This window comes from Fulmarus glacialis, unplaced genomic scaffold (assembly GCF_000690835.1).
Source record: "Fulmarus glacialis isolate BGI_N327 unplaced genomic scaffold, ASM69083v1 scaffold44396, whole genome shotgun sequence".
In the NCBI taxonomy this organism is placed as follows: Eukaryota; Metazoa; Chordata; class Aves; order Procellariiformes; family Procellariidae; genus Fulmarus; species Fulmarus glacialis.
The window spans coordinates 25,085-39,060 of NW_009219597.1; the positions used below are offsets into that span (position 1 = coordinate 25,085).

The window sequence follows — 13,976 nt, forward strand, 5'->3', positions numbered from 1 at the left end:
AGACAAGATTTTAAAAATCCTCTTAATTGAACAGATACCCTAAAAAACCACCCTGTTAGTTCCACAAGCAAAAAGTAAACAGGTAGCTATAAAAAAAGCTGTATATGGGAAAATTATAGCAAACTATAAAAAGGAAGTGATCTTTCAGTCTTGATGATGCCATGCCCAAGTGAGATAGAGTTGTAATGCATTGTGAAGGTTTCAGACTTAAATATTTATTGCAGTTGTTTTATAGGAAAACTAAAATGTTATTGTAATATAAGATACTAATAGTTGTTCAATATCAAACATCCAAACCCCAGAGAGAGCGTGTATGCTTTAGCTTTTGGCACATAGACAGAAGCAGTGTGATTTAGTTCAGATTTTGAATTTTTTATATTTATTATTAGCTTGCCTTGTCTCATGACAACACCTTAATATCTTCGTTTGAGTCATTTGAATGCTTTTCTAGATTTCACAAGATTTAATGAAGATTACACATACTTTCCCCTTTATAAACTGTTTAGACTGTCCATGATAAACTAATCAAGATTCACCAGCTCCAGGAATGAAAACCTTTGCTCATCTGTAGATTGTTTTTGTTATCTATTTTTTACTGGAACAAGACTTAACAGTTTTGAGAATAAAGGTATTTTAGTCATACTCCAAGTTAGCCTCTATGTTAAAAGTAATATTGTTAAAAAGCTCTCCAGAGACCTCAAAAGCAGAATTAAATCACTGTGATAAGTTTTGCATCTTTCACCAGCTCTTCATGACAAAGGTTTCTCACCTGAGCAATGGGGATAAGATTTTTCCTGCTGCATTTTGAGATACATATATGAAATGCTATGTGTGCAACATCCATTTTTAAAACCCCACTATCAAGCTGAAGTGCAAAATTAAACTGCAGTATGATATATTGACAAGATGGTGCAGAAGACGGTAGACTTAAAGTTAAATGTTTCAGACACTGATGAGCTCTTTTCAAGTTCCATTAAAAAGCAGAATAAAAGGTTTCATAATAACTACCTTAAATTGCAATAGTGATAATTTTTAGGTATTATGTGTTAATGTTGGCTCATTATTCTCACGAAGGCAAGGCAGAGCTCCCCTCCTAAGTACAGAAGGAACAACCTGCAAGTGACCTGCTGGCAACTGTTAAAGATGCCAGTCAGACTCAGCTGCCTTAATAATTAACATAAATAGGTCAAAAAGAGCAAGCAATGTCTTCAGCCTTGATGAATGTCACTATATCAGAATATATATTTAGTATCTGACTCAAAGAACACCATATGGACCACAAAGACAATTATTTGGCCTTTTCATGATGTATCAATCATGAACAGCTCCGTTAAGAATCTATTATTTTAATTCCTTAAACAGAAAATTAAAACCTTAAACTGCGAAAAAACACCCTATTTTTAGCATATTATGTTATAAAAGAGAAGCCAGCAAAAATACGCCTTAAAATGAAATACCTGGTTTGCCAGAAAAAAGGCTAAATACTTTTGGACAAGGGACAGTGACAGTCTCTCCAATCTTCGCAGGACGCCAACAGGTGATGTTATCCCAAACTCCAACACATCCTGAAACAAAACCAGCAGTAACAGACTTGAAAGCTCAGTCTGGTCTGAATCACCCTACTGTATTTACCTTATAAAGACTTGGTGGAAGCTTTGGATGAGTAGTTCAAGAAAGATTAGACTGTTTCAGGAAAATTTAGACTCTTTCAAGAAAGTTGCAAAGATGGTATTTTCTATGAAAATGTTAAGGGAATCATAAGAATCTGTTGATTAACCAGCTTATATTTAGGTCAGTTAATACACTGTTTGCAAAAAATTAAAACTACATCATTTTGATGGGATCATGCTAAGAAAAGATAAGAAAATGTTAAAAAAGTAAAAGTAGTTCACTGGACTCAGCATTACAAATACAATGGGAGCGCGTCATAACCAGAGAATTTTTGGAACAATGGGCATGGACTAACAAAATAATCTCTCCTAAACTAAATAACAGAGATTTGAACAAAGAATGCGTCTGTATATTTATTTCAGGAAAGATGGTCATAAAATGTTATAGGCGTGCTTTGTAGTAGTACTAGTAATTACTTGTTACAGTTTTGCTCGTGCTGATGTCTCTATAAATGTGGCTCAAAAGCAGTATCTTTGATGGATGTACTGCCTGAGCCAGCATAAACAAGCCCTGGAGTACACAAGAATATTCAGCATCTTGTGCGACTTCGGACCTTTTTAGTTCATCCCCATTTCCACGAACAAGTGAGAGCTGAGATGAGTCATGAAAGTGTTAATGCACACCCATAAAAGCTGATGACTTTCACAAATTTTCCCTTTTGTTCAGTATACTCTCTGTAAAATGGTGGATTTGCTACAGTAATCTGCAAACAGTTCAGAGGCCTTTACAAATTAATCAACAGAATTTGTATGAGATCTTGAAGCTAGCTTGCAGAAGGAAACCAGTATACAAGTTTTTGACATTTAAAACATTACAAGTCACTAATGTTTTCTGGCAAATGTATTTTTTACATTAGTCTTTCCTCAGTATTTTAGAACTTTACAGGCATCTATGGCACAGGAGAGAATGATACTTTTTCAGACTCCTTAAATCAAACAGATGAAATAACACAAAAAATGTATTTCCTACAGCTAGACTACATTCAGATGCATCAACAATCATAAGAGTGAAACTTGAGTGGCTGTCATCAGAACTCCAAGAAGAACATTAAGCCTCAATTTATGTATATTTACAGGCTTATTTATTATGGTACAGGAAATCTGATAAAAGTGCTGAGATGTCCTGGAAGCATTTATAGTCACTGAATGACTACAGTGTGCTTTTGAAAACTGGTCTAGGGCTGAATGCTGAAATGATGGTGTTACTGGTGCGCTGCTAGGGGCTGTTAGAAGTACAACTGTTACACAATATGCACTTTCCTGGGATTTCAACTCACACCTTTCCTCATTTGCCCCTCCTCCTATTACTACACATTTTTGACAACATTGCAGTCATATATGGTTTTCTTCTCTTAGCAAAACATACCCTCAGGCAGAGATGGGATATGATTAACAAGTCCGTTCTTACTACACTTGCATCAATTTGTCTCTTCCATCCCAACAATATATCTCTATTGTACAGCATGAGCTTAATTGTGCAAAATTGAAACTACTAATTAATTTCCCACTGATCTTGGAAATTCAAGATGTGGGACAACTGGAGACCTTGGTGAGTTTCACAGGTCTTCAAGTAGATACCGCTCTTTACCCACCATGGTATCCTTTTACAACAATGACGACATATGCAATATTGTCAGAGGGTGACAAAGCACAATTCACTTCATCCAAAAACACATGAAAACAGGCCAGGTTAATTGCTCCCAACAATTGCCTATTTCTCCCCAGTGACTACAGAGCAGTCTACAGTGCTATGAATACCTACACTGTTGGAAAATGAAGGTGCGATAAATGCTATGCTAAATGTGTCTCTTTCTGCACATAGAATATCTAGGTTGATCAAGCTTGATAGTCTACTCTCTCCTCACTCACTCTCTACTACTTTCTGTCCAGCTATTAATTCATTCAGTGTTAGGATTTCTGGACTGTCATCCATCACTGCCGCATTTCATAAAATCATTATGTACACTCTTATTCTCTGGAAGTTTTACCCATCTCCTGCATATATAAGCCTCTTTCCTTCTATCTCCAAAAGATACTAATCAATTAAGATACAAAACATATTTATTTGCAGTTTTAAACAAGGTTTTAAGTTTTAGTTCTGGTAACAATTCTACCAATAATTCTATAGAAAATATCTCACATTTTAAACAAAACTTAAATTGTTCCAGTGTTTATTTTCATAAGTCTGCAATTTTCTTTATTTATCATATTTTTTTAAAATTATTCTAAGTAGTCAAAAGTACTTTAATGTACATTTATATCCTTTTATGTTCGTTCATTGATTTAGTCTCTGTTTGCATCCAGCTTCAATAGATTCTCAAGTCTTGAATGTTTTTGTCCTTTCACCCTGATATGTACACATATAAAACCAGTCCAGCTCTTGATCCATCTTAGTTCCATAACTTTTCCTGTGCATCTCTACTACTATATTCTTTACCTCCTTCTTTACCTACTAATAAAGATAGCAAAGAAAAAAAAAGGTTCTTCATCTCTATTTCTGTGGTGTCTAGAAGAATTTCCCTGTATCCCTATATAATACAATCTCTTTTCAACCTCTTCATTTGCACTATTTATTTCTCTGGTGTGTCATTTGCAGCATATCCAAGGAAATAATCAATCTTCCCAGAAAACCTTTGCTCAATGACTCGCTGAAAAGTGTGGCTACAGTGTCACTCCTCTACTGCTCTTCCCTCCTGTTCCTCCAGATACTGCAGATGCTATTCTTAGTTAGTTAGTTTCAATGAGATCACTTACTTTATTTGAATGTGTGGTCTTTAATACTTGTGATGCATTTGCAGATACTTTATAATGAAAGGAAACGCAACAGATTATAAACTACGTTTGGTTTCTCATTTTTTCAGCCTACATAAGTATTGCCATCACATTTATCATCCTGCTATCTGAGATCCCGTCTTTGAGCAACAAGTTTGCTCACCTACATGTGCTGCTTCATCTATAAAAATGTGTAACACTGGGTTTGTACTGGAAAGTTTTGTTTATATATACATTTTATCCATATATTAACCACTAGGTGGCACTTTGCATTTGGATTTAAAAAATTCTAATTCAAAGAGAGGTTTAGCATTTTTTAAACTGTCTAGGCGTGCATGATACATGAAACAAAGAGAGAGTGCTTTGAAAATCAGCCAGAAAGTTGTCAGCTAGTCCAGGGTTTATTTTTTGAACAGGGAAACATTTTGATTTTTGTACTTAACTTGACAAAGCAGAAACAATCTCACCTCTTATGGGCAATGTTTTCTAGACTGTAGGTCTGCACGCCGCAGCATGTAATTTAGGCCGCATGAGAATTTATGAACATATACGGACTGAAATTCTTTCTGCATTTTCACACAAGTAGTAAGAAAGAAAGGAAAAGGAGGCGCTGGAGAAATAGCAAGCTAGCAAACTGGAAGCAAAGCAAACACACAGCAGAACTGCTTAGTGGTAAGAGGAAAAAGACAGTAGCAAAGATACCGTTGCTCCAAGCTACTTTGCTAAAGTCATTTGCCATCTACTTTTGTCAGGGCCCTGAGTGCACTAACAGGCCTCAATGGCCCTGACCAGCCCCCTGCTCAGGGTCCCATCTAAGCCCAAGTCTGGGCCTTCAGTGATGTTGTGGCCGCAGCTGACTTCAGCTTCATCACAGCGGTGCCTGTGCCTGCCTCTGCCTGGGCCCGACCCACCACTACGGCCCTGCCTGGCCATCTCAGGGCTGTGTCTGGCCCTCGTTCCCCGCACCAGGCCGGATCCAGACGCCCCACCTGCAGGCTAATGTCCTGAGCTGTCCCTACCCCAGGAAGGTGCCCGATGCCCGGGGCTGGGGCTGCCCCTGGCTGCCCTCTGGCTGCCCCTGGCTGGGGGTGGGACAGGCCCTACCTGCCAGGCCCTGCCTGCCCAGGGGCCCCCAATCCCCCTCCGCAAGGAGCTGCCGGCCTGCAATCGTGTGAAAATGAAAACCCCGGCTGCAAAACGGTCAAGAAGCAGCTCCAATATGCCTATGTTGAACTAAAGCACTGTTGTGAAATTGTACGGAGTGTATACAAGCTCTGATTATTCAGAAATACTGAGGAAATGCAAATGTAAACTTTTTTAATTGCTACTCAACAAAAACTACTCATACACAGCAAGTAGCATTTGGGAAGGCTACAGTATACATCAGATTTAACTGTTTAAACAGAATGATGAAACTAGTAGAGTTTATCTCATATTCACCTAAAACTTTTGCAGTTTTATAGGTTTTCAAAAGCCAGTCCTATGACCAGGAATGGCAAAAATACTGTTACTGAGATTTCTAGGGGATTACTGGCTTTTCACTAAATGAAACATTTCAGAAGAAATGCCTTACTTCCTTTCTGAAGAACACTTTCCCATCAAGGAACCAAAAATCTATATCCCAATTTTAGTTTTTAATGTAATTTACGCATTTTTAGGGTACTATAAGGAAATATGGAAGTTGCCAGCTAAAAACTTTGAAAAAAAACCTCCGAAAAAGAAAACACATTTCCATCCAAATTTTCTACCAAGTAAATCCTGCTTTCCAATTGCTCTAAATGTTCTTTGGAGACAATAGCATTTATTTTTGTATGACTGGACAGCACTCTAATCTTAACATAAGAACACCGTTTTCTATTATCTGGAAAGATATTCATGGATGTATAGTCAAAGCTGTAAGAGGTACCTTCATCTTCATGTTGCCCCAATTTAGACATGCTGTACATTCTTCAAAAAATATCATTAAATATCAATCTTTTGTTCATACAAGCCCCACCACAAAATATTAAAGTCTCTGTAAAGTATTGGGACCGTATGTTTCTGTTAGTTTGGATTATGTCTAACCCACATGCTATTTGTTGTATTAGTTGGAGCTTTTTTACTGCTTTGGTATTCGAGATTGCTTCCTTGTGGTACCTGAACTTTGGATGTCATGAAGAGTAGACCGCCATGGCCACAGCTGTCTTTATCAGGACTCAAGCGCAAAACTATGTGGGGCAGTATTTCTTTCAGAATCTTCTGAAAAACACAATAAATACACTTATGGCTGTGCACTTTCCTTTTTCAGGGCTCCAAATGCCATTTATTAATGTCTACTGCTGAATTTCTATTTATGTTTTTTTTTGGGGGGGTAGACATTTCAGACTTTCAAAATTGTAAAATGTATCTGTAGCCACATGTTGCCTCTCTTCTTTCCAAAAAAGTTTGTTATTGTCACTCTTAGTAACCTTTATTATGTGATATTTTTGAATAAGGCTGATCAGGACATTTTCTTGGTCTTCATCATTTATTTCCTGTTGGTTATTTTTCAGTAGGCAACTCCTTTCACTCAAGGTTCTTTCTCACCTATCGCCCAGCCTCCTCAAAAGATGCGCCAGCTCTGCCTCTTTTCTGCCCTCAAATAATTAAGTATAGCTTCCACAAAGCCCAGAATTGTCAACACCATAAAAATGATCAGTTTTATGTGATGTCACTAACAATGGCACTTCAATTAATGGAAGCCCAAATAGACAAACATTCAAAGCAGCCCCTTCAGCTCCTCTCATTAAAAAATGTGTGAACCAAAAAGTAGCAGTATGTCTGTACTGCAGCTAAAAAAGCAGCAGCACAGAGATGCAAGAAAGCTAAAGTTTCCTGCCAAGAGCTACTGATGCTGCAGGAAAGGAAGTTCCATGATCCCACTATCTCATTTAATTCTACCTTTAATGCTACCTTGGATAACTCTAAGCAACGCTGCAGTCTGAACTACTGACTCATTTTACAGAGAAAATAGCTGCAAAAACAAACAAAAACTGATGGAAGACTTTGATGAGACTGGAGGATTAAGAAAGGGGGAACCCTGAGGAGATTCCTTTTCACACAGCAAAAGAAAGGCCTCATCTCGCTTTGTGTAAGTCTCCTATTTACTGATGTAGAGGAGAGAGTGATCATCAGGTTGGCTTAGTTATGCTCACAGTCAGTCCTTCTTTTGCACGATACAGAGATATATGTGTGTGTGTATGTGTGGGTTTGGAATGCAAAACAGGCACCTTTCTTACTGGAGAAATAACCTTAACAGCAGAGGCTAGTTGGATAAACTAACTTTTGGACAACTTGCCCTGGGTCCAACATTTGAATCTTCATCCCACCATTCTGAAGAGCTTTCAGAAAGATGTGCTCTGTTTCATCCACAAGATCATAAGCTCAGTGCTGGAATCACTGAGTGAAATTCTACTCGCAGTGTAATTCGGAAGATTAGGTTACAGAGTGACATTGGTCCCTCTTGCTTTAAATTTATCAATAAGTGAGAGTACCACTTTGGTAGTCCTGTCTGTTTTAATTTCCCATTATAGCTGCATTATTAAGCCTCTCTTTGAGAGGTTTATGAAGTTCTTTCCAAAGCCATTTCTCCTTCCATCTACATCCCTTCCTCAAAGTTAGGATGCCATATCTAAAATTAAAAATGTTGTCTGGCATATGGGTCTCACAAAAACACATTTTGGAAAGCAAGAGCCGAAAAGACTCATTTAACTGTGCAGCCACTCAGTCCAAAATGGAAAGAAAAAAAAACCCCAGACTTCATTTTTTCATAATGAGATCTTTTTAGAACTTTTTGATGTAGAATCCTGTTATAAAGTCTACTAACTGAGCTTTAACATTTTGGTCATAAGATTTCACTTTTCATTTCAAGGTGAATGGAAACGAATCCATTACTTTATAAGGTAAAATTCTAAATACTGAATAAAGACAGAAATTTGCAATTGGCCATTTTTTATGTGTTTTCAATCACTTTTATTGGGAGCTTTCTATTTTTTTAAGACGACAAGCCATGGGTAGTAGGTAAAAGATAAATTAGTGGGGTTTTCCCATACAGACCTCAAAACCTGTAGCTATTATGAGCTGTTTAGAATAGATCTGCCCTCCAAAAATGAGAGTGCAAAAAACCAGTCCTCTCCTAGGATTCCAGCTAAGGTGCATCCATACCTCAGTTGTCAAATTATAGAAGGAAAGAAGAAAAACAAATGCAGATGGAACCTAATGCAGTCTTCATAAAATAAACAACTAGATTTGCTGGAGAGCATTACAGAGAGGAAGGCACTGCCACAGATCTTTGTAGAGTGACTTTCTTCCCTAAATGGAGTGTAATGCTCTCTGCTAATGGAAGAGTATGTGCTAATGCCTGAAAATCCCCCAATGGGTGCAAAGCAGGAGGTCCGGACATCTAACAGTTTGACGTTGGCAAATTAGCAGAATTTAGACAAACTGGGTCCTGTGGTTTTAATATATCCTTAGCATTGTTCAGAGGATATTTACACAGTGTTTATACGGTGTTTCCTTGCAAAACACACTATTGTTTTATTAAGCCATGAAGTAAGCAAGTCCTTTGTAGACTTCATAGTCAATTATTTTAGGTGCACTACAAAAATTACTCAGTGAAATTCTTCAGCCCACGTTATGAGGCAGCTCAGGTAAGATGACTATAACATCATTTTATTATCTAAAAAAAAAATACCACCATCGCCTTTAATTCTTTCCTTTATGACTCCCTAACTGGGAGCTGAGAAGTATTAGATAAGGTATTCCATACATAATTGCCACCTAGGCCAAAGAAGAAACTGCCTGTCCCATAAAATTTGGATCCTTGAAAATTCAGTAGCTGTGCATGCCAGCCAAATTCTGAGGCATGTTACATAGAGGTGTGAAGGATTCTCAGGTGCCCAAGAAGTTAATGAAAAAATTCCCACTGATTTTGCTAATGGAGGCCCAAGCCTCCTGTGGAAAATCTCAGTGAGCCTTTATTTCCAAATTCTACACAGGACCTTCCACTGTATTTCTTTGTAGCTTTTTTGAGGCAGGTAGCACATACTAAAGTTTGAAAAGCATGACAAGGGCGGTATAACCATCTTTCCCATTCAGGAAAAAGTGAAATAGGTTTTGTGAACCTATTGTAATGAATTATGTTTCAAGTGTACCTCAAGTTTTAGGTGTGGAGCTAGGACTTGGACTAGTTCCAGCTTGCCAATTTTCATTAGCAATTCTTCTTTATCAGCAGTCAGACTATCACTGTTACAATCTGCAAGTCTCTGTTCAAAATACTCCTTACATCTTTTATGAATACAGAGAGTTTATTAGGAAAATAAGGACATATAGGGAACGGATATTTTTGGAAATGCAAGTGTATATATTTAACATAGGCTCTTCTGAACAGGTTCTTGGTAAAGGTATCTATAGCATAAAGCATAGGATAAATTCTCCTACAACATTAAACATACAGTTAAATACATACCACAGGGGCTTTATTCCAGTCTCCTACAAAATGGAATATTCCCTTAGTTTCAGCCAGGCATTCAATTAAACATATAAATCCTTCCACTGCTGTTTTATCACTACTTAGCTGGCTGAATCATCACCATCAGACATACTGTCTCCTTCCAAGATATGAAGTTCTTACACAGCAGTTTGCCTTCAGGAGGCGCCCCTCTTCCAGTGGAAAGAGGCTGTGAAGAAAGTATTGACAGAAAACTTCTTTCTTCCCCTAGGGAACCCAAAATAAAACTGGTGTGCATCACAAGGATACCCTTGGAGCAGCCCAGCATCTGGAACACAAAAGTGGATCTTGACTTTCAAAACTGTGTAATAGATAATACTGGATTTATTAATTCAAGATTTAATTCATTAAGCTGTGCTAGTAATTATTTCTCCATCTGGCTTCACACTAGTATTATTTATGTTACAGCCATCTCTCTTCACCACTCATATAAATAAAAAAATCTAAATGTAGATCAATTATTCCAGTAAGATTTTGCTTGGAAGAGATATCCATGTAAATTATTCACTGTTATCATAATTTTTCTAATTACTGATCTGGATTAATCAAAAAGGAAAAAGTATAGTAAAATACAAACTGTTGATGATCCTTTTAATTACTCTACTGTATACAAATTGATAGTAGAGTATGCACTGAGGGAGTTACACGTTCAAATCAAGAAGAGAGGTGGAGAAAGCATCGAGTTGGGACTCATATTTATGCTCAAAGGGCACTGCAGATGGCAGGTCCCTGAGGTATCATAATCATCTTCACAGTGCATTCAAAAAGGATTGAATATGAAAAAACAAATACACTGTATCACCTAATTCAGCCAAAGGAAAACAACCACACTGCAAGAGCTGTAGTATTCCAAGGAGCCCAGTTATTCTGATATGATACATACCTGGACTACCATATCAAAAGGCAGGACACTGATGAGGCTTATGGCTTTGTAGAACTAATTTGAAATTAAATACTTCCAGCCACGTAAAGATCATTTAACAACAGAAATTTAATGATTAGTTTTAGATGCGACATCACTTTGTAAAATCAAAATTGTATTTTGAACTGAAAAATGTTCAGTTGCCTTTAGATTTAAAATTTCTTTCCCCTTTTTCTAAGTCTCACTGAAAGCCCACCCTTCCCTTCAATATTTTACATGTTACCAGAGGAGTGCTGGGCAGGTAACGTATGCAAATGAAGCACTCCAAGAAGCACTTTTACCTTTTTACCAGTAGGTGTGTAGAGACTGCTTTCTGCTGACAAGTTATGGCACACGGTTTACAAAAGATAACTAATCATAAAACATTAATACCTTTGTCATTAAAAATAAATAAATAAATAAATAAAATAAAATACACCCTTCTAACTTTCTTAAAAAGCCAAAAACTTTTAACTAAGTTTTGCACTAGCTACTTTAATGTTACAGATTTGCTTTTCATTTGGCTGTCGAGATTTATCTGTTGCCTTCGTATTTTGGTTGCTGAACAAATGGCTTTATCAGCAGCTCCAGCTTACAAGAAAAATGTCATTTTTCATGATCTTATGTTCTACTCGCATGAAAATGTAGCAAGGAAATCTAGTAAAATCTAAAATTAAAAAAATAATAAACTACATCCCCTCTTCCTTCTTTCTTCTATTAAATTACAATTGGCCATATCTGTATCTATATATTTATCTTTCTATGTAGAGAGAAAATAAAAACAATAAAGTAACAGAGAGAATTTGTTTTTTGAATGTAACACTACTGTCCAGTTTTTCCTTTGCATGACTCTATGCTACTCTGGGTGTGAATCTGATCTTCTGTCTGAAACATCTTCTGCCTGGGAAACCCAGAGATCATTCCTGCCGCTAGTGCTTTACTTTCAATCATAGCTAGAGAAAGATGCTTGGATCCAAGGCTTTCAACTTTTCCTCAGACTTGTTCTTTCTGCTGGTCCTGTCATCACCAGCCTGCAGCTTCTCTGCCAGTCAGAAAATACTAGCAGCAACAGCTTAAAACATGAGAATGCATTTGCTCCCATCTAGCGTCCCACCCAGTGCGTGCCTAGCACCTGGCACACCTCTCACGACATGCTTACTGCAGCTGTACCTTTAATGCAAAATCTGCATAAATTCTAAAATACATAAAATTATAAGCAGATAAATACGGCAACTGCAAAAGCAAAGAACGTAAAGGGAGAAAATCTTGAATACTCCAGTTGTCTCTACATTACAGCTTATCTTTTCTTACCCTTGTAGTCCACTGGCTTTGCATTCTTTAGAAGTTCCATGCACCTTGTTTCCTCCTTGTGAATCTCCAACTGAAATCGGCATTCTGGATGGACACCATTCACCTGTGTCAAATTAACAAACAGGCCAGGGTCTTGAAACACGAATTAAAATGCTTTAAGAAGGATGCAGCTACCAATAATGAAATCCACAACTTTAACTGGCACTGGTTTTGCCCAAGTGTGCACTAGGCATTTTGCAGACACAGTCATTGCCCATGTTAGCTTCTCACACATTGATATTTCAAAACAAAATGTTAAAGTAATCTACTAGAGCATTCACTGGCTCCTTCCTGTGGCTTTTCAAGGCTACTAGTCATTTACAAGAAAATATTTAACTTTCTAGTGCATTCACCAATATTATTTCATGAGACTTTTTCCTCCAGAAAAACTGTGAGTTAAACTGAAGCAGGAAAGTAAACACATTTGCTTTTTTTGCTTTTGTAGTAAGTTAGGAAGCTGAAAGTTTAATACAAATCACAGAATGTGAAAACCCATCAAACTGCATTCTCTTTAACTTGGTAAATTTTGCTTTTCTTCCCTTTTCCACCATGTATATTTTACCTCCTGAAGGCCCCAGAGCATGATTATTTGATTCAAGCAAGTGCTACACAGGAAGAAAACCCCACTCCCTTAAAAATGAAAGCACTATTGCCTTTACTGCTTTATAGCCCTGCCCCCAATTCCTTGGTTTTCAGAAAGGGTTATTTATGTGCATGGGAAGAGACAGGGATGTAGCAGTATTGGGGAGAGAAACAGGACACTGGGAAGTTGTACTGAAGTCAGTTGGATTGACAGAGGCAGACAGAGCCTAACAGAGAAACATGCAGAATCCATAAAAGACTGCATGGGAGACATTGCTGTAGTAGGTGACAAATGGGGAAATAGGAATTGACACTGGAGCTGAAGGGACAGTGAGATTAGCTCAAATGAAATAACATCATAATGAAATAAAATGTGACTATGCTGTACTTCAGTCATCCTCACACTTGTAATACCAAGAAAAGGGTGGTCTCTCTCCAAGCTTCTCTCTCCCCTTTTCTCTCCCTTACTTTTTCTAGGAGACATTTAATAGCAGAATCTGGTAATAGTATCTGATTCGTGAGATACTATTTTTTTAAGTGGCAATACTTAATTAATTAAGCTGTCATCATGGACCCAGAATCTAGGACCCAGCGTTAGGGACTAAGAACCTGGTTATTCTGCAGTCTCCTTGTGGGCAAGCCACTTGCACAGCTTTTAAAAATACAGCGTAATAGCCATAAGCGTAACAGCAGGAGCTGTTACGAAAACTCAAGAAAATCTGTCTCCAAATGTTTCATTTCACCATCTACAACATCCTTACTTCCTTTTTCCCACCTTTTCTCTATATTCACTATTGAAATTATATGTTTTCAGGGCAGATTTTTTTTCTTTTTAAAGTGAATTTGTACAGATCCTTAACATAAATTAGGATTTCTAGCACTTTTAATAGAAAGTTCAGCATTATACTGAAAATATCTGTGTTTTGTTATGTATTATCTACCTTCCAGATAGCTCCCATGTAAAATAAAGTCCCATGTATACATAATGTTTTTAATTGCATTTTCCTTTCACATAAGAGATTTTGAATATTTTTTTTTTCCAATTGCAAACATTCGGTAACTAAGAGTAGATCTCCTACTCATCAAAAAGTATTATAATCACTGGGTCTTGGAAAGGTAGGTTCCAGTAAATGGAAATATTAACTAAATGAGGGGTAAATCAAAGCATCTATTG

At 37.3% G+C, this 13,976-nt stretch overlaps 1 protein-coding gene across 1 annotated transcript in view; it reads right to left on the reverse strand.

Annotated features, from left to right (window-relative positions):
* Nucleotides 1–12,313, reverse strand: part of LOC104078693 (vasoactive intestinal polypeptide receptor 2-like) — a gene marked incomplete at both ends in the record, with an annotated part of 37,325 nt that extends 25,012 nt beyond the window's left edge. Inside the window, 2 exons of the mRNA XM_009580428.1 lie at nt 1,458–1,565; nt 12,182–12,313. Of these exons, the coding sequence (XP_009578723.1) occupies nt 1,458–1,565; nt 12,182–12,313 (240 nt within the window). The remainder of the gene's footprint in view (nt 1–1,457; nt 1,566–12,181) is intronic.
* Between the last annotated feature and the right edge of the window lie 1,663 nt (nt 12,314–13,976).